Consider the following 26,661-nt stretch of genomic DNA (forward strand, 5'->3'; position numbering starts at 1 on the left):
ATCTTTAATTGAAAAATAATGAAAATTGTTTTGAATAGGTTGTTTTGCCATCGAAAGCCATAAAGAATGAACGCATCCTAGAAACACTGATGTTCCAAGCCAACTCCGGCATGTACCGGATTCAGGATTCCTACCTTCAAGAGTGCACGCAGAAACTCCAGAAACAGGACTCGAGATTTTCAGAGTGGGAATCTTTCGATTACAATATCTGAACGCACTTATTGGCCTATTGGTCAATCCAAATGAAATGCTACCGAATTTGGAGCATGATCTCATGAAAAATTTCCACCAACGTTCAGATGTTGCAAAATCAATTTATGGTTAAGAAGAAAAACAATAAGATGTTAGGTACTTGGGAACAATATTTTCATATTTCTCATTTTACATTGTGACAATCTGTCAGCATGTATGTTTCTGACTCTGGTGTTTATCCGGGTTCTAAGAGTAGACACATTTTTTCATTAGTGATGGTCGTGAATATTACTGCAATATATTCAATGGGGTTACTTTATCAGAGGATACATGACATGCATTCTGCTTCCAATGAAAACATTGTTGCTGTTATTTGGAAGGGTTATAATGATATCATGATTATCATTTCTTTGCAATTTTTATACTGCTTGACGTCATACATCCACATCTTCTCATTTTTAACAATATCCAATTCAGTTGATGAAATGAGAAATTATATCAATAATTACTCAATTGTTATATCATTTAGTGAGTACAAAATGAAAACGGTTATGTATTAACTTTAATCATCCAATGAATTGAATTGAATACAATAATCAACAAGAATGAACACATAACAATGCCTGAATATAACAAATAATGATATCTAGGTTACAGACGGTTTTACAATTCAGTTTATAAATATGTATCGGGTTTTTTACCATAATTTGACCCCCTCCCCCTTTAACTTTGTTACTAAAAGGGGTACAAAAAAATGTTTCCAAAACTAGTGACTAGTGTTTTTTAAAATGATTTCACAAAATGAAATATATACAGAGTGTCCAACATATTGATTGCAACTTCATTTTTTCAAATAACACACCCTGTATATTTTTCTATATTTGACTAGCTCTTTTTCCCTGATTACGAATATATAACATATGTTTGGTCTATCTCTCTTATTCTGAGTACCACAGAGTTTCAAATTTAAAGAACCACCTGATATGCTCAGTAATCAGTTTTCAAGTGGTAGGCCGCGATAACTCAAAATGCCCTTTTTTAAATTATCTCGTTGGCAACGATATGACATACGTTTTTCACTATAAATTGGAATTGGATGATAAGGATGAAACTCCATATATTCTCTCCTTGTAGCGTTTTTATTTTTATTGTTCTTCACATAAAGTGAAAATATTTAAAATTTTTCCGCTTCTGTGTAGTGCATATTCGTTGAACAGTTTCATTCAATGACAAACGTATGTCATATAATATATTGTTGCCAACAAGATAACTCAAAAAAGGGCATTTTGAGTTATCGCAGCCTACCACTTGAGAACTGGTTACTTAGCTTGCCAGGTGGTTCTTAAAATTTGAAACACTGTGGTACTCAGAATAAGAGAGATAGACCAAACATATGTTATATACTCGTAATCAGGGGAAAAAGAGCTAGCCAAATATAGAAAAATATACAGGGTGTTCCATTTGAAAAAATAAAGTTGTAATCAATATGTTGCCCACTCTGTATATATTTCGTTTTGTGAAATCATTTTAGAAAACTCTAGTCGATTTCGTGAAACTTTTGAAAGAAACATTTTTTTGTATCCCTTTAAGTAACAAAATTAAAGGGGGGGTCAAATTATGGTGAAAAACCCGGTACAATAATATATTTTGACCATTCGTTCTTAGCCTATTCATATGGTGCGCCCTCTCTTAGGGTACTGCGGTATTCACTGATGAAATCAACAGTATGGCAACTTAGTGGTCCCTGCATTATACACCTTTCAACTCCATACCTTAGCGTGAGGTTTTTGCAGTATAGCGATTGGGTTTATTACCCTAGGGGTGCCGTTCTGAAACAAATTGTACAGAATGCGGCGCCATCTCTCGAGCTGACAGTGTCACCAAAATATATTGCTTAAATTATTACAAATATCATTATTCCGAGAAAGAATGAAAAAGACATTCTTGACAAGGATTTCAGGATATTTTCTCTGATGAAACTGTTATTCTGAAGGAAAATCTTCTGAGGAAACTCCTTTTTCCATATAATACTCAGCTACATAGATTCACTGAATGCTTTCACAATTGAGTTTTGATTGATATTTTCGAATAATTCATATTATTTCAAGACTGCCAGACGTCAATCATTTTCTGAATTTCAATATATGTTGTACGAATGACTTCAGAAATTATTCTAGCATCGCAGTTGTCTTTGAATTATTTTTTGCCGCCTTCACTATACCTATATCATAGAATTTTGAGTTGTCATGGAAATTTCAGCCATGAAAATTGTAGTGTGGATATGTTTGTCATGGCACAGTCATTCTATAATATAAATTCTGTGGAGTATTCGAATGAAGCGGCAAAATAAGAATAATTCAATGAGAGTTGCGATGTTACATTTATTTTTTGAGAACCTGTATTGTCGAAAATGAAATTTGAACCATACGCCTTTATAAGACCTACCAGAGACTACTAACACATTTTATGAATAATGAGATAAGTAAAGTCTGGTAGTTTTCACACCCTTCTCTTTTTGTGTCCAGGCTAACTATCAATTTTATCACTGATTTTGAATATTCTATATCTTCGAACTACAGCAGTATATAATAATATATACGTACCTAGCTTGAATGACTACCCTCCTTATTTCATCTCATGAGTTCATAATGAAATGTTGAGCTTGTTTCATCAACATACATTAAAAATATAATATATCAGAGTTGTTACATGTGATAAGTTTGCTATAACTATATGAAATATTCTTGTGAGTCCATTCAAATTTCTTTTACAACTGAGCCAAACTGGAAAAATGATTGATCTGTTCAACCAACTTCATATAGTGGAATATTGTTACAGAATTGATTGTGGATTTAAAAGGGATGAATCCATTTGAAATGGAAATGATTGGATTGGATTTAAATTGAAAGTTTTTCGTGCACTCGGATGGCTTTTACGAGAGGAATTTCTAGATATTGTCAAATGAAAATCAATTCTTTCATAATGAATTTTCTGATTCGGGATATCCTCAATGTTGATTTTTCCAAGTTGTATTCAATGAACAAAACATTATTCCTCCTGGTATCTAGAAGTACTTACTGATGGTATTTTTCTGCAGTGTTTGATATATGTTGTGAAATCTCGGCTGGTTTCTTGAACCTTCTGTACATTAAAAACTGTATAATTGTTCGATGTTTAATATAGACAGGATGAATACAAGGGAAATACATAACGAGCATTAACAGAAGATATTTTTTTTCATTCATGTACTTGATAGAGGTTGATTTCAACAACTACTAAAATTTTGAAGAACATTGTAAAGCCTTTATTTTCAAAATATGTTCAGATATATATTCATTTGCCTAGAAATAAATTTCAAAAAAGGACAAAAATTAGTATATCAATATAGTAAATTTTAATCATTGCTGTAAATGTATTTGTAGACAAATGAATATGTTATATGGAAAGATACATCAAAATGTTCCTTGTGACTGATATTCCTCACCATCGCATCAAAATATCAGTCTCTATAGGGTTTTATAAAATTTCAATATTTACATTCAATATATTTACCAAGACTCATGAATTTTAATAAAGGTATCATGATTCAATGAAGTTGGATACTACGGAGAGATTCAATTGCGAAAAGCTATGTCCACAAAAGTTCTAAGAGAATAACTCGTTTAAACAACATGATTTGTTGAAAATGTTTGGCAAGAAAATGCAAATAAAATGGATAATTCGAGTATTTCAGAGATTCATGATTCACGAATCTTTAATCGATTGATCAACTTGTTGATTATAGATTCCATTCTATGGTGGAGTGGTGGATTCAAAAATGAACTGAAATTGAAACGTTGAATTATTTGATCATGACAATCTTCACAAATATTTTGTGAAACTCGCTGATTGTACTGATTGAAAGGATTCTTTCAGCATATTGTCTGAGTTTGGGGAAATTATGAATTTTTTTCACTCAAAGTGAATGTTTGAATAGTCCTCCAAAATCATAAACAAACTATGCTAATTGTGAATGTCATAAACGAATCATTTCTGAGTTCAATTTCAGTTCATTGTCAAAGAGTTGATGGCTCGATCTGCGTTTTGTAAATATTGTTTTTTGATATTCAATAGATTCGGTTCTTACTTGATGGAACTTCATTTGTAGATGAAATAATAATATTTCATTGTTCTTTGAAATTAAAGCTTGTTTTAAGCTGATTCATTTGATCATTGATTAAATACTGAGTCTCATAAAATGAAAATACTGATTTAATTTGAATATATATATATATAATCAAAACACATGTAGAAATTTGATTCATTGTTTTCATCTCAACAAAATGAACAATTTTTCCTTGTTATACACCAATATATAAAATTCTAACACCAGACATATCCTCCAAATGAGGAATGTGAAGTCGTTTTTGTTGAGTTTCACTTGTATTCATCCAAAAATGAAAAAAAACGGAATTATATAAACTGTGAGCGTGATTATATTTTACTTACTGTAGGTAAGATAGTCCAAATAATATTCATATATTTTAATACTAACTCAAAAATCCGATGAAAACACAGATTGATGTTTCTTTGCCAAAGTATGTTGAATATAATAAATATTTGTTGAGTATTTGTCCATTCCTACTATTTCTTTTCCATATTTTCCTCAAACCATCAAATATAGGATAGGTATCATCACTCTATTTTCTTTAGCAGGCAGTTACAACTTATTAAAAATGAATTGAATCATTGAAATAAATTGAACGTTGTGTCATCAATAACATTTATTTGATCAGAAACCACACATGCAAAATATAAAAATATAATACAGTTAGGTAATTAGTTTTAATTATATCTTGAAAAAATCTCTGAAACATAAACATTATCAAGCTCTTGATTGATATGAATTTTGAATCCTCAGAATTCCAACAGTTCCTCTCAGAAATCAATAAATGTGTATTATTGTATTACATAGATCAGATGTATAATTTAGTTTGTACATTTCATCTGGTCTTCATTGTTTTGAAAAGAGGAAAAATGTGGCGTTTATCATATAAGAAGGTATAGATACATTGTACAATCGTCAATTCAAACTTTCGATTTGTTTGTCTCTTGCTTGCTCGGTAATGTTCCTGAATGGAATTGATGGCCAGATTTCATTTTTTTTTATAAAAATTACACTTTCTTCTCGAAGATTTGAGAAAAGTAGATTATTTATTGAAATTATAGAAATTGCGTCAGATGAACGACAAATAAATTGTTTTTATTCCCGAAATTACATGATCGATTCGAATGGGTACCAGTACTAATAGAAATTATAGGGGTTATAGTTGAAAACTTTTTTTGAGGTACTCATCAACTTTAAGGATCAAATACATGAAAATTAGTTGCTGATTACCACTTGGAAGCTGAAGTGTTTGACTAAATGATATATTCGTGGAATTAACTGAAGAACTGGTAGTAGAAAAGATATATTTCCAACACTTTGAAATGTCAATATGACAACTATTTTGTTATAAGCCAACTAGATCATCGTTTGACTTCAATTATATCTATGATGGATACATGAAATCATATGCAGGAAGATATCAAACTTTCATGACATCGTTTGAAAAGGGCTTTAGTAAAGATGGTTGTAGTCATAGTACAAAGGTATACTTCAGCTTTCAAGTATAATATCAAGTTCACAGAAAACCGGAATTATTTCATATTCAATATGGTGTTGACCATAATTATATCACAGACAAAGAAACATTACATTTTATTCTTTGATTCAAGAAACGTACATCAATGTATATTTTCAACATCCAGACAGTTCAATTTAGTAGGTAAATAATGCTTTTCTATAAAATTCATCAGATTGCTGAGATGATCTTATAATATGTTTCACAATACTTTTATTTATGTGATCAAATCATTTCTGCGTTCAGTTATACTTTAGACAAAACTAAAAGCAGCAAGTTATCTGATCGACTGAAGTTTTGTGAAACACGTAATTGAATATTTTTTGAATTTTTTTTTCTGGAATTTGTATATATTTTTATATGTATCGACTATCCTCTCGAGTATAGAATAGTAATTTCAAAAAGATTTTATGACGGATGATTACCGCCACAGTATGAAAGAATTTTTACTGGCTACTGTGGCATTTGTTTTCTTTTATCTCCAATTTCTCTCGAGATCTCTTCTTTCAATATTCATCCAAGAAACTCATCAAAATTGAGCGTGCCTGATAACATTTGCGCACCTACAGATTGAATCTCCAATCTTAAAATGATATCTTACAATAAATATGGTCATAGTCAACATCTATAAAAAATTTCCAACCATTTCAAATATTGAATAACCATATTTATATAACGAACTCCTAGGTGTTTGGATCAGGAAACTTATGGACCAATTTGGTGACCATATTGATGTCACTTCCAACTAGGTCATTGTTATACTTAGAGAAACATCCAAAAATATTCACAAAAGTCTTTCGGAAAGCTCTATTCATGAAACAGTAAGTTATTGGGTTGCAACAGCTGGAAGTATAAGCTAAGAGCTGAAAGAAACTTATAGCTGTGTAGCCCAGGCCGTTATAAATGATGAAAGGATCGAACAAAGCTACTGTATTGATGATGTATAGCGGTGTCCAGCAAATAAAAAACTCCAAGACCACTGCGAATAACATTTTGATGACTCGTTTTTTGTTGTGAAGACTGCGATCGGCGTTTGTTCTTCTCAAAGTCAAACTCCTCATTAATATCTTGGTGTTTCTTTTCGGCGTTGACGTGGTTTGGGAATTGTTTCGCAAACTGGAATGTGCACTTGAGTCCCTTTGGCTTAGTGTTTTTTTTGTAGATTTATGATGTAGGAAAACTTCCATGTCGCCGTTAACTGCAAGAAATCAAAATCAATTCATGTATACTAGAGACATATTCAGATCATTAATCTTAAGGTGATCCATTCGAAAAAATTCATTACTATTCCGGAAAAGAGAAAGATGTGACAATAATGTAAATTCCACCATATCATCAGCAAATCATCAAACCTTGCACAACTAAATCTGTAAAAATCGGACAATCTGTCTCCAAGATAATTGAGGCCTTCTCTACTTCTTAACTCAATCAGTATAATCGCTAACACAAATATTTCATTGGCTATCCCATTATTGCTGATACAATGAAGTGAATTATATTCAAAACTGATTGCAGAGAAGTTTATCATGGATTCTCCTTATTTGCTTTTGATTACTATGAACCACAAATATTTGAATGACAAATACTGGCAGACAAATAATTCTAAAGTTCTATTTCTACAGATACTCTATAGCATTATTAATTTTACATTGTACTGATGCAAATTAAATTTTCCAATTGAGCTACATTTGCTGCTGTAAGAAAACAGGAATCGAATTGTGAGAACTTTGTTCTTGAACACATTTTTTTTTGAGACTCTGTTGAAATTTGGTTTTAGTTATTGTACAGCCTACAGCCAATGAGGCTCAAATGAAAATTTCAATTTGTATGATTTACTAGTACTTTTGTACAGGGTGTCTCAAATTCAATGCTCACTAAAAGCGTCTAGAGAACTATAAGACTATAAGAAAAGGACCCTTCGAACTCTCTCTTCGAAATAATAAGATGAGATCAAAAATCAGATCATAGATATCTTGAGTCGGTCTCGAGTTACAGGGCGTTTCTGAAATGTCTTGGATTCTGTTCGAGATTTTTGAAGAATTCTAAAAAAACACGCCGTTACTTGTTTTTCAAAAATACATACATTTCGAAGATATCAACGAAGACTTCATTCTTGGAGTGAGACACCTTATATACATATAAATTTTTTCCATTTATTTCGAGATCTGATTCATTTTGTCTCTATTGTATTATTGTAATCAAGGCATATACAGGGTGTTTCCTAAACATGCGGCAAAAATTCAGGGGGTTGTTCCTTGGACTATTTTAAGCATGTTTTGTCCTTGGATGATTTTTGAAAAACCTCTTTGTTTCGAAGATACAGGGCGAACAACATTTTTCATATTTTTAAAATTAATAATAGTTTAAATAAAAATGCGTACCGCACTGTGTTTATTAAGTAGGTACAATTTATTTTTAAATTTGTTTAACAACATTCCAATTACTAAAAACGGCCAGTTTTTTGACTAAAAATTGATAAGTGCAGATGGTAAAGGAATACAGATTAAACACGGTTTTCATTTGAATTCGTTTTGTGATGTATTAGCAATTTTTAGTCAAAAAACTGGCCGTTTTTAGTAATTGAAATGTTGTTAAACACAGTGCGGTACGCATTTTTATTTAAACTATTATTAATTTTAAAAATATGAAAAATGTTGTTCGCCCTGTATCTTCGAAACAAAGAGGTTTTTCAAAAATCATCCAAGGACAAAACATGCTTAAAATAGTCCAAGAAACAACCCCCTGAATTTTTGCCGCATGTTTAGGAAGCACCCTGTATAGTGTATCCTATTTCAAATACGCCTAATCTCCTCCATATATTCCAAACAGCAATTAATTTCTATAATTTGTTATGAGTATAATATGAACCATAAAAATTACTGATAATACGTTTTAGAATTTTAGAATATCTGGAACAGAAACCAAGATATAGCGAAATATTTGAAACAGTCATTTTTTCGAAACGCCCTGTAATTCGAGAACACATTGAACAGATTGAAGTTTTTTTATCTAAATCTTATATTTCTCAAGATGCTTTCAATGATCATGGAATTTGGGAAATCCAGTAGTGTAGACAATAGAAAAAGACGATCAAAAACGAAAATTCATTTTCTTGCCAAAATACTGATCTTAGAAATTCTTTATTTTCTCTCGTTTCTAGCATCTTCGTTCTCTGATATTTATTGAACGCAAGTTATGAAAACCTCCCATACCTTCGAATATTGAAATAAAATGAGAGTTACATACCACATCTATCTCTCAATGCTTTCTCCGATTTGATTCCCTTGTACAAAGTTCTGGCAATCAGTGTATACGTAGTCATCATAACAAGTAATGGAATGAGGAGAAGGATGCCGTCAAGGAAAATATTGTATGCCCTTTCCTGCCTCTTGGAAAACCAGCTCTCTCGGCATTTATGATTACCTGAAAACAGAACGGGAAGTTTTGATTAATCGTCTGAAGTCAGATTGTTTGAATTTCAGTTCAGTGAGGAAAGGAGTCTGCTTCCGAATGATATGAAATACCATTTACTTCCTCCACTTTCTCAATTCACATTCGTGGTTGAAACATGGGCGCCCGCAGGGGGGGGGGCAGGGGGGGCCATGGCCCCCCCTGAGATTTTGATAACCTCTTTTTCAGCACAACACCCTCAATATTACTTTCTCAATCCAAAGGGCAAGGAAAAAAGGAAAGTAATGGATTCACAACAATTTTCCAGTTTTCAATGGAATTACTATAAAGACATCCATAATATACAATACACATATCCATAATCGGCAGAGGTATTTTTTGAATTGAAAACTTTTTTAGACGCGTTGAGCACTTCTTGGGTGAAGAAAAATCGTGGAACCGAACGCAATCCATGCGTGTCAATTTAAAAAAAAAAATCTTATATATACTCTCCTATTGTCTTTAATAGATAAAGGTAAGAAAAAAAGTATTGGAGAAAATAGAAAAAAAATTTACAGATTATAAAAACAAAAGTTTTTTGCGGAACTCAAGATATGCCTATACGAGAGAGCAACAAGAACTCTGGAAATTTTAGTGATCTTTTGAAATTCAGAGTAGACGTTGGAGATAAAGATTTAGAGATCCATTCATTCAACGCAGCTGGTTTGAATTTGGACAAACTTGTAGCACAAGGTTATGATGGAGGCTCAACAATGGCTGGTGAAATTCTCAGGGTTCAAAATATCATAAGAGACAAGTACAAGATAGCAATTTATTTCCGTAGTGCCTCCACTAGGTTGAATTTAGTAATAAATAACATCAGTAAAATAACTGAGATTCGTAAGAGCATTGGAACCGTTAATGACATTATAGTCTTTTTTCGAGAGAGTACCTTAAGAATAAATCTGATTCCAAATATTCCTTTGTTTTGTGAAACTCGTTGGTCAGCTAAATATAAATCTTTGCAAGTTTTCGCTGAAAACTTCAATACTATATTCAAAACTCTTTTTGCTATAAAATCTGGAGAAATCTCAATGAATTCTTCATCAACAAAAAGAGCTGCTAAGTTATGGGCTGCAATAAACTCTTCCACTTTTGTGATTTGTTTGACGGTAGCAAGTAAATATTAAAATATATTGGAACCAATAGCAAATACACTATAAGGTGTTTCTATTAATTTTGTAGATTTTCACCGTCATATAAATTTAATTATAGAAATATGTGGAAAACATCGCTCAGATGATGCATGCTTCACAGAAATTTTTTCCAAAGCATCAACTTTTGCTCAGAGTCTCAATATAGAGATTGGAAAACCACGAATTTGCGGTAGACAAATATACAGATCTAATTATGAAGCAGATTCAGCTGAAGATTACTTCGAAAAATCTATATTCATCCCATATTTAGATCATTTGATTTCAGCCCTTGAAACGAGATTCTTGAAAGAACATGTAAGCTTTTTTCTTTCTTCAATTGCCAAAGAATTCAAAATTACTAGATATTAAATCTTTCGCATCTGAGGTCGGCAATATGTATAACATTGAAAATTTAGAAAGTGAATTGAACATTTGGAATGAGTATTTATCTAAATCACAAATGAATGAAAACATAAAAATTGAAGATCTTATCGGACAATGTAAATTTTCTCCGGCTATCAGAGAATGCCTTATTCTTCTCCTTACATTTCCATGTACTACTCGTGCAATAGAGCGTAGTTTCAGCGCAGAATTAAATTTTAGATCAGAATAAAATATGCCTACTCTGTTGTATAGCGATTAAGTATTTTGTCTTCAGAATTAATATTGTTTTTATGAGTTGTTTTTTGCAATTTATGATTTGTTAATTTTGATAAAATACTTGTTTGTTGTTTTTACATTCTGGAGCAATTCTGTGCTATTTTGAATCATATTTTAGTATCATGTTTTAAACTCCATTGTTTGCGTCATTCACTGTATATTTCAAGATTTATCATTATTCTTTTATTATTCTTATGAACATAGTTTTATCGAGCATATATGTATATATTTTTTATTTCATTATTACTCGTTGTTTTTTCTTTATCAGCAATTATAATAATTATTTCATTTCGTTCTCCATATTTTATATTTATTTTTTTTGTAAATTCGTCCATTGAATGTGACTCTTTTTGAAGAGAGTTACCGTATTATTTTACATCACCCTATGTTGTTGATGTTTAAAAAAAATGTTGAAGTGGAAAATTTCATCATTTTTATTTTGCACAGTCCTCCCCCCACTCATGAATATAAATACAGAAATAGAAAGAAACGGAATACTAATATCGCTTACGACAATCATGGACGCCTTATCAATTTTCAATAATTTTCATCTTTTGCCCCCCCTGAGAAAAATTTCTGCGGGCGCCCATGGGTTGAAAAAAGAAGGATTGTCCGAAAATGTTTTCATTCCAAATAAATGTTTTCGTTTTTTTCGGAATGATATAGTGAGTTGTCGTTGAAAAACACTGCATATTAACATATTCCACACCATTTTTGAATCTCAATATCCCGAAACGTAGAGAAAAATATAAAATATAATTGTGAAACATTTTCAATGAATATGCAGCTGCAAGATCATCGAATATGAATCTCAAAAACGCATAACTCTCAGTATATGAGGGATAGGATTCTGTGGTAGTTTTGTTTAATTTTCCAGAATTTTTTTGCTAAAACGATATTAGCATTTTATTATTGAAAAAAGTAAACTAAAATTGCAAACCGGTAACTTAGTAAGAAATCATGATTGCCATATCTTCTAAGAAATTATACTCCAAAAGATTTCGATGGTTTCAGCAGGTTGATTGAAAAAAAAATAATACAGGGGGATTCACCGCCATGGTCTATTAGACGTTTGTGGCATATTGCTGAAATTGTCATCAAAAAAGCTATCTAGTGAAGCAATAATATACTGCGTGTGACATTCGAAAGAAGGAAGTAGTCTGTTTCCGGTATAACTGGAAGTTGTAGAGAACTGAAAATATTTTAGGCAGAAAGATCATTGTCTCAAACCCCAACATGCAAATTTTCAGCACAAAATTGTGATCAGTTTTTTATAAACTGCTGATAGCCCATCGCGGTGAATCACCCTGTATATCCAATTTATTAACGAACCCACTATCGTCATTACCGTATGAGGTCCAACTAAATGTCTCTCACCCTGTTTTGTTGGTTTCAACTGGCTGAGTAAAGCGATAGGTGACATGCAAATGAGGCTTCCCATCCAGATGGCTGCAATTAGTTTGTAAGCGTGGCTTGAGGTTTGCCATCTTAACGATCGAAGTGGATGACAAATGGCATAATACCTTTCAACGGATATCGCTACCAGCGTCCATGCTCCCACAGAAACTGAACAAGCTGCAATGAAGAATCAAATATAAAAAAAAATTAGCACTGCAATTGAATCAATTTGAAAAAATCATGGTGTAAAACTTCCAAGGAGTGGGTATATCATCAATGAATATTTTTTATTAAAAAGATTGCATTGTTTAACTAACAGGACAATTAAAAAGTACCCGGTCTACCATAGTGAAACACATTTTTTTGGCGAAATTCGATTTTATTATTCAACATAGTTGCCTTTTCGATACAATTTTTGTAGTACGATTTGTCTTTTGCTTCACAATAGGCCTCAGTTTCCGTCGATTACTTCTTCATTGGCAATTAATTTATTTCCAGCGAACATTCTTTCGAGGTCTGAGAACAAAAAAGTCGCTGGGGGCCAGATCTGGCGAATACGGTGGATGCAGATGCAATTCGAAGTCCAATTCATGCAATTTTGCCATTGTTTTCATTGATTTGTGACACGGCGCATTGTCTTGATGAAACAGCACCTTTATTTTCTTCAAATGGGGCCGTTTTTTAACGATTTCATCCTTTAAACGATCCAATAACGCTATATAATAATCGCTGTTGATGGTCTGGCCCTTTTGGAGGAAATCAATGAATATTATAATAATAATAATATAATAATAATAATAATAATATGGTTTATTCACAATTAAATTTACATTGATTGCTTTTGACAAAAAAGTAATGTACATACTGGAAAACTGAACAAAATAATAAGCCAATACAACACAAAAAAAAAGACTGTTGCTGAATAGGTTATACCTTGCGCATCCAAGAATACTGATGCCAGAACCTTGCCAGCTGACTGTTGTGTTTTTCCTCGCTTTGGATTCGGTTCATCGTGTGCAGTCCACTCAGCCGACGATCGATTGGACGGAGTGAAATTATTTTATCATTTTCATTTATATGTTTCATCCATTGTCACATATCAAAGCAAAAATTCAGGTTTATTGCACTTAAACAGCTTCAAACACTGCTCAGAATCATTAACACGTTGTTGCTTTCGATCGATTGTGAGCTCGCGGGCACCCATTTTGCAAACAGTTTTCTCATGTTCAAATATTCGTGAATGATATGATGTATACATTCAGATGATATCTTCACAATGTCTGCTATCTCGATCAACTCACTCTACGGCCATTAAAAATTATTTTGTGAACGCCATGCACCGCCATCTGTGCATCAGACTTTTCAATATGCCTAATATGTTATCAATGAATATTCTTTATCAAAAACATTGCATTCTTCAACATTTCAAATTGAGTGTAACCTCTGTATGTTCCAGGTGGATGCATTTTAAAACATGATAATTTTATGATTCATTCAACTGCCATCTCGAAAACATATTCCAAGTTTTTAGTCCCGTTAAATTGATTCTCAATGCAAATGAGATGAAAGAACTTCTTCGCTGTGATAAATATGGTAGTTTTTCTCTTGAACTGCGAACTGTAGAATTAGTCAGGATTTACGTCAGTGGAAGTTTTTCTTCTACACAAAATGACATAGTTAAAAAACAATAACGAGTTGAATCCTTTAGCGAAATTCAGTGCTAATGGCGCCACCAGAAACACAAAAAATATCGAAAAGAAATGACGATAACAGTGACAGGATTTGGGGATTCCTAACGTAAATTAGGTAATGATTTTAGGGGGATTAAAACAAGGTAATTATTGAAAATATTGTAACCAAATCATTTATATGGCTATAAAGGAAGCTCTCCATACTCAATCAATTTCCATACTAAGAGAACAACATCTACGCGATGATGAGAGATACATTCAAGCATATGCATTTCAACTGAATTTCCTTTGTTTGTACGCTCCCAGTGAAACCTGCAGTTGAAGATCCACGTTTAACATGTCATTTCCACATTTATAACTACTTAACTTACTTGGTGGAATTCATGTGGTATAAACTCCAAACATTCATTTCCAACTAATAAATGAATCTGATATAAACGGAAGTTTTCTATTTCGCTGCAGGTTTATTGAAAATTGTTGGAGTTAAAGTCCTAAACAACTTGGAAATTCAGAGAGAGATTCATTTTGATGGTTGAAGAGCTTGTCTCGAAATGATATTAGATATCTGCTTCCGCCACGTCTTTCATCAACTTTGATATCTACGTTTTGCGGTAAATGCAGTAAACATTAAAATTCGAATGAGAATAAAATATCACAATTACGTTTATACAGGGCGAACTCTGTGGAAATGCACATACTTCAAATAGATTTAGAAGATAATAAGCCGTTTCCAAAAAAGCCCCACATGTACAGGGTGGGCTAATTTCGATGTTTTAGCACTACAACTTTTAAATCAGAGGAGATAGACAAAATCTGATGCCCCATTCTCGTTATCTTATTCAGAGAAATTTATAAATAGTAGTAGAGTAGTTTTCATTTGTGGCCACCTACTTGTGTTTTTGAGCGAAAATTGGAAAAATGGTGATATCGAAAAAAATTATATCTCCGCTAATATTGATGATAGAGCTCTGAAGTTGAAACATTATAGAGGTATTTTTTTACGCAGAATCCAGTAGCGTGCACGTATTTTCAACAGAATTCTCAAATACGAAGGTATTCGATTACTTTGTGATCTCAGAGAAATGGAGTGAAAGGCATAGAAATGAAAAAGGCCATTATACGATGCTAAATTTTTATGTGCTCATTATCAATTAAAACCATATAAATATTGAGGTTCTTAGATGAAAAACTTTTCTGTTATACATATAAACCATACGATGTTGTCAATTTTTGAAATCAGTAAAAATTTCAATCAATTGACGTTCGGAATTTTTTTTATTTCGCCATAAAAAGTGGTTTTTTCACTGAGAAAAAATTCTTGTGTCAAAAAGTATGTCCTCTTTAATTGACTTTGCGCCTTATAAATTGACGCCCTGGCAAAATGTCCGGTATGCCGGTCCTGGCGATATATCCATCTTATTATTTGTTTACTTTCCGAGTAGGTAGACACCGAATGCACAGACAGAATAATATGTATATATTGCTGTGTTTATTTTCAAAGTAGACAACTAGATGATGTATCATTGAAATTATGTTACTGTCTGAGAATTCCTATAAGAACTAGGAGGAGATGTCGACAAATCATAAGACATTATTAAATTCAAGTTGTCTTAGGGAACTTTCTCAAGACGGGACTGACATAATGAAGTGTATTTCGAATTCGAGTTATTGCATTTTGAGGAGAAGTCAAGAATACTTCATACTTCGTGTTTGAATATGTCTTGGAAAAATAGACCAGAGGTTAAGGCATCCGATAATAATGGATTCATGGAACATTGGAGCTGTGTCCTTTATGAAATTTCGTTGTTTTTGTTCCATTTATTATCGTTTCTGTAAAAAGCTATAATCATTTCTCTAACGAATGAGAGCCCTATTTCATAACGAATATCAATATTTATGAAAACTCCAGCGAATTATTATTCTTCAAACAGAGGCAGGTGCTGGCTCTAGCCATACCAATCAAGAATGTGGTTATTGAATTTCGCAATACCTAATGTACCGGGTTTTTCACCAATTATTTGACCCTCCCTTTAACTTTGTTACTAAAAGAGGTACAAAAAATGTTTTCTACAAATGTTTCACGAAATCGACTAGTGTTTTTTAAAATTATTTCACAAAACGAAATATATACAGAGTGGGCAACATATTGATTGCAACTTCATTTTTCAAATGGAAAACCCTGTATATTTTTCTATATTTGACTAGCACTTTTGCCCCTGATTTCGAATATATAACATAGGTTTGGTCTATCTCTCTAATTCTGAGTACCACAGAGTTTAGAATTTTAAGAACCACCTGGCAAGCTCAGTAATGAGATTTCAAGTGGTAGGCCCTTTTTTGAGTTATCTCGTTGCCAACGATATGATAGTCAAATTGCCAACGAGTTAACTCATAAAAGGGCATTTTGAGTTATCGCAGCCTACCACTAACTAACTTCATTCCTGAATTGAACAACCATGATGTCCAGGAGCTGTGGTTCCAATAAGACGGCGCAACATGTCACACAGCTCGTGCCACAATCGATTTATTGAAAGACACGTTTGGTGACCGCCTAATTTCACGTTTTGGACCTGTGAATTGGCCTCCAAGATCTTGTGAATTAACACCGTTAGACTACTTTCTGTGGGGCTATGTAAAGTCATTGGTCTATGCGGATAAGCCACAAACCCTTGACCATTTGGAAGCCAATACTCGCCGTGTTATTGCCGATATACGGTCACAAATGTTGGAAAAAGTCATCGAAAATTGGACGTCCAGATTGGACTACATCCGAGCCAGCCGTGGCGGTCATATGCCAGAAATCATATTTAAAATGTAATTCCACAAGATTATCTTGCGGATAAATAAAATTCATGTCAATCGAATAATCCATCGTTGTTTTATTGCAATTTAAAGTTCTATAGCTCTAAAAAAACAACCTTTAGCTCAATTCGTTAGGGATTCATGGTGTTCACGGTTGGCCGGAAGAACAGGCATTCTCCATATGACCAAGAATGAAAGACATCTTGATGAAATGATATCTGATCTGTTCAGAGACGAGCGCACAAAAAATTATAGCTTTTATCAGAATTAGTGATTATGGTTTATTTTTATGATTTTGGCGAAATTGCAAACCATTAACTCTCCCGGTTTAATCTTGTGAGAACTATTGTTTCTGAGATAAATGGACAGAGATTACTATTTCTACGAATTTATATCCAAACTTTTTCCGCTGATTGAAGATGAAAGATATTTCGAGATGAAAAGACCAGAGTCAGATGAACGAGGACCGATAGAAGATGAAAAGTCGCCCCAACTTCCATTAAATTCAACGACATTATCAAGTTTATTATTAGTTTCACCAATGAAAGATATCAAACTTTGCAATCATTTCTCAGTTCCCGATTAGATATTTTCTCATCGACAATCAATTTATTTTACTATAAATAAAAAAAAACTTTGCTACTGATTTTTCGTTTCCGAAATGTAAAAAAATGTAATGTAAAAACCATATGGTTTAATTTCCTGATCGATTTGAAACTGTATGTGTGAAGAGTAAATTCATGAATTTACTACTCGCTACTGTGTACACTCTTCCTATCTCTGTAGGTTCTTCAGTGCAGATTCTTTCTCTTTTTTTTTCATCCAATTTTATTATTCAGAAGCAATTCGAAGCCGAATTCATGCAATTTTGGCATTGTTTTCATTGATTTGTGACACGGCGCATTGTCTTGATGAAAGAGCATTTTTTTTCTTCAAATGGGGCGGTTTTTTAACGATCTCATCCTCTAAACGATCCAATAACGCTATATAATAATCGCTGTTCAAGGTCTGGTCCTTTTGGAGGTAATCAATGAATATTATACATTGCGCATCCCAGAATACTGATGCCATAACCTTTCCAGCTGACTGTTGTGTTTTTCCTCGCTTTGGATTCGGTCATCGTATGCAGTCCACTCAGCTAACTGTAGATTGGACTCCGGAGTGAAATGATGGAGCCATGTTTTATCCATTGTCACATATCAACGCAAAAATCCAGGTTTATTGCACTGAAACAGCTTCAAACACTGCTCAGAATCATTAACACGTTGTTTTGATCGATTGTGAGTTCGCGCGGCACCCATTACCCACACATCTTTCTCATGTTCAAATATTCGTGAATGATATGATGTACACGTTCAGATGATATCTTCCCAATGTCTGCTTTCTCGATCAACTTCACTTCACGGTCATTCAAAATTTTTTGTGAACTTTTTTGATTTTTTCGTCGGTGACAACCTCTCTTGGGCGTCCAATACGTTCGCCTTCTTCGGTGCTCATTTCACCACGTTTAAACCTAGCATACCAATCAATGATGGTTGATTTTCCTGGTGCAAACCCCGGAAACTCTTCATCAAGCCAAGATTTTGCTTCAACTGTATTTTTTCCCTTCAAAAAGCAATATTTTATCAGCACACGCAATCCTTTTTTTTTTTTCATCTTCTTTTAAATAACAAAAGTAGCTTCATTCACAACGCCATATCTCACAAACTGATGGTTGGACTGCTGTCAAATTTTGACACGTATCGTTTGAAGGTTGGCCCTAACTAAAATCATATAGATTTAATATGAGTACCGCAATCTGTGCATAAGAGTGGGGACTTTTCAATTGGCCTAATATAATAATAATAATAATAATAATAATGATCTTCATTCCGAAAGAATGTCCAATATAATACATTACATACAATACAGTACATTAGATGGAATAGTGTCAACTAACAGAATTATTAAATCCTCACTTCTTGAATGTTGTATTCATGAATGGAATAAGGTTCCATATTAATGAGTTTAATTTTCACATCATTTTTAAACTTATTGAGTGTTGTACTTTTTTTTATATCATCTGGTAATTGGTTGAAAAATTTTATTGCGGCATATGTTGGATGTTTCTCATATTTGACCAATCTATGTTCAGGATAAAGAATATTTACATGTCTAGTACTATAATCATGGACGGAACTACTGTATACAAACTTATTTCTATTCTTGAATAAATAAACCAAACATTCATATATATACAATGCAAATACTGTCATAATCTGATTTTTCCTGAATATTCCTCTACATGATTCTCTGTGTTTGAGTCCAAATATAGTTCTTATGACTCTCTTTTGTATACGGAAAATCTCCAACACCCCTGAATCAGATCCGTAGAAAATCAATCCGAACCTCATTAAACTTTCAAAATTAGTGAAATAAAAAATTTTCAAGCAATTTTCATTTAAATATTTACTAATTATTCTTATACTATAGCTGACTGAATTTAGTTTTTTTCCTATACTTATAATGTGGTTGTTCGAGTTTAGATGTTCATCAATTTGCATACCAAGAAATTTAGTACAATGTTCAGGTGTGATGCTCAAATTTGACAGTTGTATCTGCGATGGTGTTGTGATCTTTTGTTGTTTGGTTCTAAAGAGAACAGTGGTAGTTTTCTCCTGACTCAAAATAAGACCATTCCTTTCAATCCAGTTTTCGATTTTCTCTCTCATTGTTTCCGAAATAGCTCAGGAAAAAGGAAGGCGGATTTTTCATCCGAAATTTGATTTCTCCACCTGCCAAAACATAAATATAAAAATATCAGAGGTGGTTTAATGTCTCTCAAACGATTCCACAGGTTCATCATTGAAATTAATAAACCAGAAATCATTGCTCTTGATTCGAATCGGAAAATTATTCAAATATGATAATTGAATACCATTTTAATCTCCAGCAGCTAAAGAATTCATGAATGGATAATAACGACCATAACCCCTCTGGATGATTATCAATATTCAATAAAAGATGAAATCAATACTTCAAGATTCATCCGGTTTACCAAAAATTCAAATATAACACAAATGCCTTCCATCAGGCAGGATTAAGCCTTACCTCTCTACAATCAAGTCCTTTGATACGATACAAAAGACTGCAACATGAAATTTGAAATTCAAATAGGATTATGGCGGTCCAGGATTCAGACGTCGAGAGTGTTTAGATTAGAAGGACTCATCCAAAAGCCAGTAGTGTATAAATCGTTGACGAGAGGGAGAGTTGTTCAGATTTCGCAATTGACATGAATTTCGTCTACGACAGTTTCGATTATGTAAACTTCTAGTCCTTTGTCAGATTTTGAGTTCAGTTGAAAGAAAATGATGACTCTTATTGGAGGAGCGAGGAGAAAGAATCTCAGTGAATTCCTAATTTTTTGAACAGAAAAACAGTGGACGTGAAGAGTGATATTCCAACTGAATTTAGGATTAGAATTTATTGGGCAGGTCTAGACATTCTAAATGAAAAATATCATCAGCCAAATTTTGTTGGGTTCTAAAATGGATTTTTTTTCACTCGCACAATAACGTCATATTTTTTCTGACAAGATCATCGGAAATTTCTACTTTTCCTACGCTGGTGGAAAAAGTTTTGCTATGTCAAAGATTAATTACTTTTCCGTCCATCGCCGGAAATAACATATTTTATTCGAAGAAGTGACTTTTCTCTAATTCTGTGGTTATTCCGTTCATTCTTCCACATCTTGTAGAACAAAATCGTGCGAGAATATATCAGAAACGCACAGTTTTCATGGTTATATTTTATTATTCTATGTTGGTACTCCGAACTTTCCGCCACGGCTTTATCTGTCAATTCATCAATTTGCCTTAAAGAAATCAGTTCTGCCAACCAACATTTTTCAATGCAAAAATCACTAAATTATATTTATGGAAATATTTCATTAATTTCGATGAAAATGCAATGAATTAGAGAATAGTATATTCTAAAACAAGTTGCAGAATGGGCTCCTATTACAACAAGAATGCGAAATTCGAAAACGAGCGACGAAGGAGCGAGTTTTCGAACGCATGAGTGTTAGAATAGTCTTCTGCAACGAGTATGAGACGATATTTTCTCTATTTCAGTCATGTTTTATGAAATATTGTCGAAATTCAATGAAAAATTCAGATTATACATCCTAGTGACATTTGTATTGTATCTTGGCAGTTGGTGTGACTGTTACGAAAATTGACAGATTATGGAATATGAATTTGGATCGTATGTTTCGAATTTTGGAATAATTTACAATTACGCATTAAATTCGTTAATTATGTCTGACGAAATCGATTTATCACCACAGATATTAAGAGGAATTGCGAATAATGTTGCAGATCATTTCACTATATCCAAATTATATCATTTTGAAAATTATTGACGTTTGTCAAAATTTGATAGGATTGAAAGTCAGTATAGACAGCCACAAACCGAAAAATATAACTGAAAACGATGCTGTAATGAGTTCATTACAGCACTGTTTTTAGAACTGTAATGAACTCATTACGATACTGAAATAGAGAAAATAATGTATAATACTCGTACAGAAGGCGCATTCTACCACTCGTTCATTCCAAAACTCGCCACTTCGTGGCTCGTTTTTGAATTTTGAACTCGTGGAAGAATATCAATGCCTTCTGCACTTGTATTATAAATAACTATTCTTGGCTCGCCTTCAATTACCCGCCTCACTACGTTCGGTGTGTAAACACGAGCTTGCCATGAAAAGTGACACTTCTCCTTATGAAATAATATATTAGGTGTAGAATTTTGCTTCCGCCGTTTTGCAATAGATGGCTTTAGCGGTAAGAGGTAGTCGAAATGAATAGATCGTAGATCTCATACAATAAGCTTAGGTATTTGTAAACATAACGAAACCGAAATATCAGTCGATTTGTGTCTGCATCATAAGATTATTCTCGATAAAGCATGTCAGCTTAAGAGCCAAATTTTCGTCATTTGCGAGAGGTTTTAATTTTCCGCTTTAATATGAAGAAATATGTGGCTGAGGCTCATAGAATGCTGCTTAATACCTATGGTAAAGCTGCCTTTAGTGACAGAATGTGCCGAGAGTGGTTTCAACGCTTCAAGAACGGTGATTTTGACGTCGAAGACGTGGAAGACAGAAGGTTTTCGAAGGTGCAGAATTGGAGGCATTACTTGATCAAGACTCATGTCAAACTCAACAAGAATTGGCAGGATCATTGGGAGTGACAGGCCATTTCAAAATGTCAGAAAGTCATAGAAATGATTCAGAAACAAGGAAATTGGTTGCCGTACGAGTTGAAGCCGAGAGATGTTTAACAGCGTTTGTTTGCTTGTGAACAGCTGCTCGTAAGGCAAAGACGGAAGGGACATTGCATTATGACTGGGGACAAAAAATAAGTTCATTACAATAATCCCAAGCTTAGAACATCATGGGGATATGCCGGCCATGCTTCCACGTCGACGGCCAAACCGAAAATTCACGGTCATGCTCAGTATTTGGTGGAACCAGATCGATGTAGTGTATTATGAGTTGTTAAAAACAACTGAAACAATCACAAGCGATTGTTATCGAACGCAATTAATGATTTTGAGCGGAGCATTGAAAGCCAAATGGCCGCAATACAACGAGAGACATGATAAAGTGATTTTACAGCATGACAATGCTCGACCCCATGTTGCGAAAGTGGTGAAGACTTACTTTGAAACGTTGAAATGGGAAGTCCTACCCCACCCGCCGTAGTTGGCCAGTTTTTTCAACGCAGGATTGCCGCTGCCCTAAATATAGGAAAAAGTAGTGACCAGCGATGGATCATACTCAGTTCATAAGTTCGGAAAAAAACGGTGGAAGCAAAGTTGTACGCCTAATGTAAAGGGTGTTTTTTTTTTAAGTTATAGAACTTTGAATTGCAATAAAACAACGATGGATTATTCGATTGACATGAATTTTATTTATCCGCAAGATAATCTTGTGGCATTACATAATAAATATGATTTCTGGCATATGACTGCGACGGCTGGCTCGGATGTAGTCCAATCTGGACGTCCAATTTTCGAAGACTCTTTCCAACATTTGTGGCCGTATATCGGTAATAACACGGCGAATGTTGTCTTCCAAATGGTCAAGGGTTTGTGGCTTATCCGCATAGAACAATGACTTTACACAGCCTCACAGAAAGTAGTCAAGCGGTGTTAAATCACAAGATCTTGGAGGCCAATTCACAGGTCTAAAACGTGAAATTAGGCGGTCACCAAACGTGTCTTTCAATAAATCGATTGTGGCACGAGCTGTGTGACATGTTGCGCCGTCTTGTTGAAACCACAGCTCCTGGACATCATGGTTGTTTAATTCAGGAATGAAAAAGTTAGTAGTCATGGCTTTATACTGATCACCATTGACTGTAACGTTCTGGCCATCATCGTTTTTGAAGAAGTACGGACCAATGATTCCACCAGCCCATAAAGCGCACCAAACAGTCAGTTTTTCTGGATGTAACGGTGTGTCGATATACACTTGAGGATTAGCTTCACTCCAAATGCGGCAGTTTTGTTTGTTGACGTAGCCATTCAACCAGAAGTGCGCTTCATCGCTAAAATGGACGTAGTGCGTGATACGTATTCCACACAGAACCATTATTTTCGAAATAAAATTGCACTGTTTGCAAGCGTTGCTCAGGCGTGAGCCTATTCATGATGACCAAACCAAACTGAGAATAAATCACTTGACAGCTGTTAAATCGGTCGCCATCTTGAACAGTAATGCCAACTTAAAGTTATAAACCTCGAAAAAAAACACCCGATACTATTGATTATTTTCCAAATGGGAATGGAAAATCCCACCAATCCTGACCCCTGAGATTTTAAGGATTTCAATCTTGTTATTGAAAAATTTCGGAATATCTGGTATCGTATTGTGAAGTCGAGACACAGCATCGTTCATTACATTAATAGTCTGGATTGGAAACTGGCACAGGCATCAAACATGACCCATAATACTTTGGAGTGCTTTCTAACTAATTGGGATGAGTAATCTCCTATGAAATTGTAGAGTCGAAAAGTTTTCCTTCAAATCATGGGTGACCTGGAAATTTGATACTTGCATTGTTGTTTTGAATGGATTTTAGTGCCTTGCTAAAGGGTTTGTCAGCCTGTGTAATTAGACCCTCCTTAAGAAAATCTGTCCTAGAATCCCTTCAATGGAATTCAATCTAGGTGATATTTTGACATTGGTAGTGAATAAATTGTTTTGAGCTCTTGATCTAGGTCCTCAATTTGCACTCTGACTGTATATAAGATAACTTGCGAACAGAAGGATTTATAGGTGGAAATTTTCAAGTACGATCGGATCTTGAATACTACGATTTAGTTTTTCAATTGGTAAAATCCAACTGGAGGTTCTGTGAATATGGCAATTCGAAATTTTATTTCCCTTTTGATTTCAAACCTGCAGATTCATCGAGATGAACACATTCAGTTATATTGAAAAAAGAATTTAAAATCTTGAGCAATATTTGCCATAAGAATTTGAAAACGTTTTTACTCAATTGCTTCACTCTAAACGTTCTGTTATATTAACAGTTGATGGTTCTATTACTTTTTTAAGTAAGCCAAAAAAACAATATATATCATAAAAATTTTCAAATAACTATGAATATAGCCTCTCTAAACTACAATATCTCGATCCTGGCTTAACTCTTATGTGCAGAAATGTTAACACACATCTTTTGAACCTTGGTAATTCTTCTTCTTTCAATTCCCATGCGTTCCAGATATTGGCTATGGTACATGCCAGTTTTACTCTGTCTGGTTCGAGAAGATTGGAGCACATGTAAAATAAATCACACTCTCTCCTGGTCCTCTTGGTCTCTATAGGACTCAACTTTTTTCTGCTTCTTAAACCTAGCAATATAGTATATGTCTACTACAGTAATTTAGAAGAAAAATGTGGTGTGGCACTGGTGTTGCGATCTGTGCTTCACACCCGAGACTTTTTTCATCAGATAATTGCACTCAACATCAATACTCTGGTAGATAATGCTAATGAAGTATCCTCCAATATCATCATCCTTCAATATACGATCTAAAGTAGAAATCATATTTATCGATCGATTTTGAACACATAGCACAGGTATATGTGTACTATTACGCTTTAATGAAATCGCTTTCGTCATTTTATACCACATCTATCTCTGTGGTCTATTAAATCACGTCTGTTCATGACCACAGAGAATATGTCCGCTCCGATTGAATCTGACAAATAGGATATTGCCATTAGTATAGGTACCGGTTGCTTTCATTATTACATTACGTGGGTGAGAAAATTCAATAATATCTATTCGTGCGTTTATTACATCCAACAGGATAATATTTCTATATTTTTATGGAAAATTGGAGATGACACAACACAAATATTTCATCATTATGATATTATAAACCGATATCACAGAAGACTGTTCCTTATGAGTCAATTAAATAACTCGTAAATATAAACTTGCTTCAATTATAATCATGGAAATCATTCTCATTTGATTATAGAAATTATGTGTAAAAATAATTTGCTGATACTTTTGTGCAGTAGGTTAAAGCCAATGATTCTGGAAAGATATTTATATTCTTCTCCTTCTGATATATCTTAGAGACTACATCAAGGTATGTGATATAAAGACTCGTATAAAGACGTTTCTCCATTTCAGTTCATTACTGTTCTAAAAACAGTGCTGTAATGAACTCATTACAGCATCGTTTTCAGTTATATTTTTCGGTTGGTCGTTGTCTATACTGACTTCTAATTAAGATGCATAGAATACCTGGTGTGTTTACTGATTCGATTTTGTTTCAGACTTTTTGATAGACCCACCTGTTGCTTTGGTGGTCTGCTTCACCAGAGTGCTGTAAGGTGGCGCTCTTTAAAATTTTTCGAATTCCCGCATTTGCCTGGTGCCGTTTAAAAAGGAAATACTGATTTTAGACACTGCAAATATTCACAATAAATTACAATTCAGTTCATATCGAATTTTTACTCAAATGAATGGAATATAATGACAGACCATAGAATATAAAATATTATTTTTCTATACTCAAAGTTCACGACAAGAGCGTAGAAATAGGGGTAAACTGGGGGTAATTACACGGTGCTCCTAAATTGGAGATACAAATGAAAATGACAGATTTCTGGATCATTTTAAGAAAAAAAGTCCTATAACATGAGTCCCCAAACATTTTGTTTTGAGATACATGTGTTGAAGTTCAAGTTATTTTCTCGTATAACCTTCCCTTCACAAGATATTTAATATGAATTGGCGATAGATATTCCAGTTTAGTTTTCACTATGTGATATGCTAATTTTGAATGCAAATCTACAGGGTGATATATTTTCTGGAAGGATGCCTGCTTCCTTCCTCCAAAACTATATTTTGGTGAATGGCTGTTAGTTTAGAAAAATGTAGAAAAAAAACTCTGGTCCAGTACTACACTTTTTGGTTTGTTATAGTTTTGTCGTATCTGCTATCGATTTCGAGAAAAATCTCTAGTAATCTTCAGGAAAATCCAAATTATTATGAAGATTCAGCTAGTAAGCTCTAATGAATGCATTAATTATAAGTTTTGGTATTTATTTACCTAATCTGTAGCGAAGATTAATAAATATTTGATAAACTGTAC

General features: G+C 33.6%; 2 protein-coding genes across 3 annotated transcripts in view; one reads left to right on the top strand and one right to left on the bottom strand.

Moving 5' to 3' along the window:
* LOC123684660 overlaps nt 1-898 on the top strand; it is a 69,250-nt gene extending 68,352 nt beyond the window's left edge. For both annotated transcript variants that reach the window (XM_045624000.1, XM_045624001.1), the window contains one exon: nt 39-898. In XM_045624000.1, the coding sequence (XP_045479956.1) occupies nt 39-212 (174 nt within the window). In that variant the 3' untranslated portion in view covers nt 213-898. The remainder of the gene's footprint in view (nt 1-38) is intronic.
* Nucleotides 899-4,949: 4,051 nt separating this feature from the next.
* Nucleotides 4,950-26,661, bottom strand: part of LOC123684447 (cholecystokinin receptor-like) — a 128,897-nt gene continuing 107,185 nt past the window's right edge. Inside the window, exons 4-6 of the mRNA XM_045623719.1 lie at nt 12,479-12,676; nt 9,102-9,278; nt 4,950-7,053 (exon numbers count right to left, since the gene is read on the bottom strand). Coding sequence (XP_045479675.1) covers nt 6,539-7,053; nt 9,102-9,278; nt 12,479-12,676 — 890 coding nt within the window. The 3' untranslated portion in view covers nt 4,950-6,538. The remainder of the gene's footprint in view (nt 7,054-9,101; nt 9,279-12,478; nt 12,677-26,661) is intronic.

Source organism: Harmonia axyridis, chromosome 7 (genome assembly GCF_914767665.1).
Source record: "Harmonia axyridis chromosome 7, icHarAxyr1.1, whole genome shotgun sequence".
Taxonomy (NCBI): domain Eukaryota; kingdom Metazoa; phylum Arthropoda; class Insecta; order Coleoptera; family Coccinellidae; genus Harmonia; species Harmonia axyridis.